The following is a 5,588-nucleotide window of genomic DNA, read 5'->3' as shown; positions in this document are numbered from 1 at the left end:
CTCTCTCTCTCTCTCTCTCTCTCTCTCTCTCTCTCTCTCTCTCTCTCGTGTGCAGGTCACAAAGCTTAAAGGGATGGGTTGTAAAGGTGGGGAGGACACTTACAGGAAGTGGGGAATAGAGAAGGTAACGGAATAGATGGATATGAAAGCAGAAGTTGTAAGGAAGAACCAGCTAGAGAGGGGTAGGGAGGTGGGGGAGTGAGTGGTGTGGGTATAGTGACACACATCTGAAGGTGCCACGATGGAAAACCCCCAACTTAAAAGTCCTGCACTATAAAAACCCAAGTTTTTCTCCCCAGAACTTTAGTCCAGAAATACGGTGGCCTTTCCTCATTCTGTCCTAGTTCCTATTTTCTCTTGGTCCCAACTGGCTGTGTTTCTGGTGCCCTAATCAATCCCATGTGTGTTGCAGGCTTCTGCAGTTATGGGTGATTATATGGCCACAAAAGGCTGTGTAGTGACACTCTGAGTGTTCACCTCAAAACAAGCTTCCCCATCATCCTGATGTGCGTAAGCCGAGAAGTTTCCTTAACCATTCAGTGAACTTCTTGTGTTTTAAGTGGTAAGGTCAAGTGAGCTGCAACTGTGCTGGTTTGCTTAAGAAATCTCAGCTAAACATTTCACCGTGCATGAGCGCTACTCTTCCACAAAAACTGGAGTACAGTTCAGAAACTTGTTTTCCATGTTTCCTACCAACACTCCCTTTCGTGGCAATCTAGGCCCTTTTTAGTGTGTATATATCACAACTCTCCAGTTCTGAAGCAACTGCCACATTTTTTTCACATGACCAAAACATCTACTTTGTTGGTACCAAAAATCTGTTCTTCAGAAGGAGAGCCGCAGTACCGGGAGGGTGGAGGTGTTCCTAACATAGGGAATTAGGTCACATGGTTTCTGAAGCTGGCTGGCAATCCTCATGACTTGAAGCCAGCAAACTGGAGCACTGCAGGGACTGACGCAGGTCCAACCCAAAGGCCTGTGGGCCAAAGCTTTTGCTTGAGTTGGGGAATTGAGGAACTATTTCTAAGTGGGAAGGTCCTAAGAAGCATTCCCTTACTGGGGGAAGACCAGGCGTCAGTCCTATTCAGGCCTGTGCCTGATGACGTGAGTCACTGATGTTAAAGGAGGCAAGCTCAGTTGCTTTCAGTTTAAATTTGCCTCACTACTACTACTCTGTCAAGTGAACTCTACAGGCAGACATCTTTCTTAGAAGCCATGCCTCCCGTAAGGGCAGAGGTCACTGTGTTTAGGTCAGTCACCACATTAACACAACACACACAACAGGTCCCCTGCTGCTGAAGACACATAAAAGCAACAGTGGGACTCAGGAGTTAGGAAGGGGGGGGCTTTCATGGTGGTTATTCATAAAAGGCTGTAGTGTACTTTAGACTTGAAGGATGTCTTCTTTGTTGTAATGACCCCTCTTCCGTGTGAATGTAGTAGTAAGCGGTAATAATTGATGGCGGTTCAACAACCATCTATAAACAGTTGGCGCGCCTACTGAAGATGCTTCAATATGTCATATGAAATATGTCTCCTCCGTACTGGCCAGCAAGAATCAAGTAGGTCTAGAAAGGCTGGACATGCTGAGTCCTCAGAGCTCCTCAGATTTCTTTATAATCAGCTCTAAGTAAGAACCAGTTGCCTGAACAGGTATATTGATTTGACATCTCCTTGGCAAGTCCAGTTATTAGAAAGGAACATTTAAGAAAATCCAAGAGACTCTTGGATTAATTAGGTCACGAGAATCAGATTTCTTTAAGGGCTCAATGGCAGAGGCCATGGCATCCTGCTTCATTGTCGAATCCCCATTTTCTGATAAAAGAATCCCCGTTTATTTTCCTGGTTTGCTTTATGGGTGAGGGAGCATTCAGTTGAATACCACATATGGACCTCTTGACATTATTTGGTACTGTCTCTCCCATTTGGGGGATGACTTGAATCCCCCACTTCCTTATAGTCACTTCCTTATAGGACAAAGAAAATCACTGAAGAAATTTGTAATCCCAGATGGAGTAAAAGCGAGTATTGGTGGACTTCATGCCAGCAGTTCTAATTGTAATAGCTTACAGAGCAGATATTACCCATAAGGCTTTTCAGTGTTTTAGTTTTCCTTTCAGAGAGCTGTGGGAAGGCTGTTTTCAGTAGAGTGTAGAATATAGACCTGTAAAGGGAGTGTTTGTTATGGACATCTGAGGAATCACTGTTGGGGAAATGTTCCTACCCACAGGGCACCTCTGTGATTCTGACCACTGCTTTCTCTCTAGCAGAACCCAGGACAGAATTAGAGCCCGGACTCTCATCCCCGGTATCCTTTGCTAGTCCGGAAGTACTTGGAGTGCGTGTGCTGAATGGACCTCCCTCTCAGACTTTCCCAAGCCCACCAGCAGGGAACAACCTCCAGTCAGAAGCTCCAGGCTGTTCTAGCAATGAAGGAGGTGAAGAGAGAGATGGCAGTGATGCTCTGTTGCAAAGGACAAGTCCAACGAGGATTCTGAAGACGTTCTTTAGCCCATGTCAAGGTCAGGCAGCATACTGGGTAGAAGGCGACAGTAAACAAACAGACCTTGGCCTGGCCCCTGAGGAGGCAGTCACAGTGTTGAAGGGACCGGACGAGTCAGCATCTGGGGCCGTCCTACATGGAGCGTTTCCACTAGGGCTTGATGATGTCACAAACCTGTTCAGCCCTCAGAAGCATCACGTGTTTTCTGACTGCGGAGGGGGCTTTTGCCAGAGTTCAGACCTCATGAAGCTCCAGAGAATGGACGGGGTGGAGAAGCCTTACTCGTGCTCGGAGTGCGGGCACCAGTTCGCTCAGAAGGCTTCTCTCACGGTCCATCAGAGGAAACACTCTGGAGAGAAGCCGCATGTGTGTGGGGAGTGTGGGAGAGGCTTCATGTATGTATCCTCCCTCAACAGCCACAAGAAGATTATCCACTCTGGAGAGAGCCCCCTTGTTTGTCCCGAGTGTGGGCGCGGCTTCCGTCAGAAGATAGACCTCCTCCTCCACCAGAGGACTCATCTGGATAAAAAGCCCTTCGTGTGTCCCGAGTGTGGGAGGGGCTTTTGCCGGAAGGCCTCGCTGCTGCAGCACAGCTGGTCACACTCGGGTGACAACCCCTTCATCTGCTCGGTGTGTGGGCGTGGCTTCCGGCTGCTCTCCCGGCTCCTCACTCACCAGGTCACACACTCTGGGGAGAAACCGCACGTTTGCCCCGACTGCGGGCAACGCTTTGGCCAAAAGGGTACGCTCATGAGACATTTGAAGACACACACTGGGGAGAAGCCTTTCGTGTGTCGCCAGTGTGGCTGGAGTTTCACCCAGAAGGTCAACCTCATTAGGCACCAGAGGATTCACACAGAGGTGAAACCTTTCCTATGCCCTGAGTGTGGACGAGCCTTTGAGTTTAAGTCGCTCCTCACCAGACACCGTAAGACGCACATGGGGGAGAAGCCCTACGTGTGCCCCCAGTGTGGTAGGGGCTTTAGTCAGAAGTTCAACCTCATTGGGCACCAGAGGATTCACACAGGGGAGTTACCTTTTCTGTGCCCTGAGTGTGGGCGTGCGTTTGTAAAGCAGTCCATGCTCATCAGACACCAGAGGACCCACGCAGGGTGGGAGAAACCTTACCAGTGTCCCGAGTGTGGACGAACCTTTGAATTTAAGTCGCTCCTCACCAGACACCAGAAGATACACACAGGAGAGAAGCCTTATGTGTGTCCTCAGTGTGGCAGAGGGTTTAGCCAGAAGTTCAACCTCATTGGGCACCAGAAGACGCACACGGGGGAAAAGCCCTATGCCTGTCCCCAGTGTGGCCAGCGCTTCAGGCAGAAGTTCAACCTCGCTAGGCACCAGAGGATTCACACAGGGGAGAAGCCGTTCCTGTGTGCTGAGTGTGGGCGAGCATTCGGAAAGAAGGTCTCTCTCATTAGACACCAGAGGACCCACGGAGAGGAGAAGCCTTACCAGTGTACCGAGTGTGGTCGAGCCTTTGAGTTTAAGTCTCTCTTCATCAGACACCAGAAGACACATACGGGGGAGAAGCCCTACGTGTGCCCCGAGTGTGGCAAGGCATTTAGCCAAAAGTTCAACCTCATAGGGCACCAGAGGAGCCATACAGGGGAGAAGCCTTACCTGTGCCCCCAGTGTGGGCGTGCCTTTGCTTTTAAGTCACTTCTTACTAGACACCAGAGGACACACTCCAAGTAGAAGCTTTCTGTAAACAGTGTATGTGGGTAGGGACTGGATGGGATGCCACACCTCACCTCTGACTAGAGGACCCAGTCCACTCCATAGAGAAGCCGTTGGTTTGGACACGGCTTTGGCTCATCAGACATCAGCAGACTTTCTCGGGCAAGAAGCCCAAAGTGCAGGCATTGTGGGCGTGGCTTCAGCTGGAAGTTTTGCCTCCATAGACATAGGAAGGCCAAGTATGGCCATCAACTTCTAAGCCTGAGAGGCGTTTGCCTGACTCGTTTCTTCTTTTCCCTGGGAGCATGAAACTGACAGAAATCACTAGTGAATGTTCCCGGGAATGGAGTAGGGGAAAGCCCTTACTTGTTCATGAAATCATTGGTTTATAGTTTATTATCTTCAGTTAGCAGTATGTGTTAGTTTTCTAGGGTTTCCTAACAAAATACCCCAGACCGTAGAGCTCAGGCAAAGGAAGTTTACTTCGCCGTACATATGAGCCTAGAAGTCCTCCATCAGGCCGGCTCAGGTGTTGCTGTGACTACACCTCCCCTTAGTGGGTGGATGGCTTCCCTATGTGCTGTGCACCTACAAGTCCATCCCTCCAGTATATACTTTTCCTGGTGCCTCTTAATTCTGGATAGGACCGCATCCAGATGACCTTGTTTAACCTTTATTAAATGTCCTGCCTCCAAGTCACGCCACACTAGAGGTAAGGTATCAGTATTTATGTTGTGGGGCTAGGATTCCCAGCATCCTCAGCACCTCACATCCTTAACTCATTTCAGTGTCAGCTCTAAATTGAAAACCTCTTAATACAAATATCTAATTCATGTATGGGTGAGGATATAGTTCCAGTTCACCCTGTAAGCTGTATTTCCAGCCACAATCCTATGAAATCAAACATGGAACTTGCTTCCAAAATCCAATGACTAGACAGACACAGGTTAGATATTCCTATTCTGAAAGGGGAACATCAGAAAGACCTGAGCAGTGATGGGTCCCAGGGTCCAGAACAAACCTGGTAGGCAAATTCAATGGGACTTTAAGTCTCAAGAGGAATATTGACTCACAGGACTGGCAGGCAGTATTGGTTCCCCAGCCCTGAACAACAGTTTCACACGGTTGGCCTGGCTCCAGACCTGACCAGGGTTTGGAACCACATTTTCCTTTTTTCTATTCTTTTCTTTTCTCTCTTCTCTTTTTTCTTTTCCTTTCTCTTCCCTTCTCTACTCCTTTCCTTTTTCCTTTTTCCTTTTTCCTTTTTCCTTTTTCCTTTTTCCTTTTTCCTTTTTCCTTTTTCCTTTTTCCTTTTTCCTTTTTCCTTTTTCCTTTCCTTTCCTTTCCTTTCCTTTCCTTTCCTTTCCTTTCCTTTCCTTTCCTTTCCTTTCCTTTC

At 48.4% G+C, this 5,588-nt stretch overlaps 1 protein-coding gene across 3 annotated transcripts in view; it reads left to right on the top strand.

Annotated features, from left to right (window-relative positions):
• Positions 1 to 5,180, top strand: part of Znf169 (zinc finger protein 169) — a 24,803-nt gene extending 19,623 nt beyond the window's left edge. For 2 of the 3 annotated variants that reach the window (XM_029547289.1, XM_029547288.1), the window contains exon 5: positions 2,268 to 5,180. In XM_029547289.1, the coding sequence (XP_029403149.1) occupies positions 2,268 to 4,210 (1,943 nt within the window). In that variant the 3' untranslated portion in view covers positions 4,211 to 5,180. The remainder of the gene's footprint in view (positions 1 to 2,267) is intronic. The other variant, XM_021215662.2, reaches the window with a different exon arrangement.
• Positions 5,181 to 5,588: the final 408 nt, after the last annotated feature.

This window comes from Mus pahari, chromosome 16 (genome assembly GCF_900095145.1).
Source record: "Mus pahari chromosome 16, PAHARI_EIJ_v1.1, whole genome shotgun sequence".
NCBI classification, from domain to species: domain Eukaryota; kingdom Metazoa; phylum Chordata; class Mammalia; order Rodentia; family Muridae; genus Mus; species Mus pahari.
This window is presented reverse-complemented; position numbering and strand designations above follow the sequence as displayed.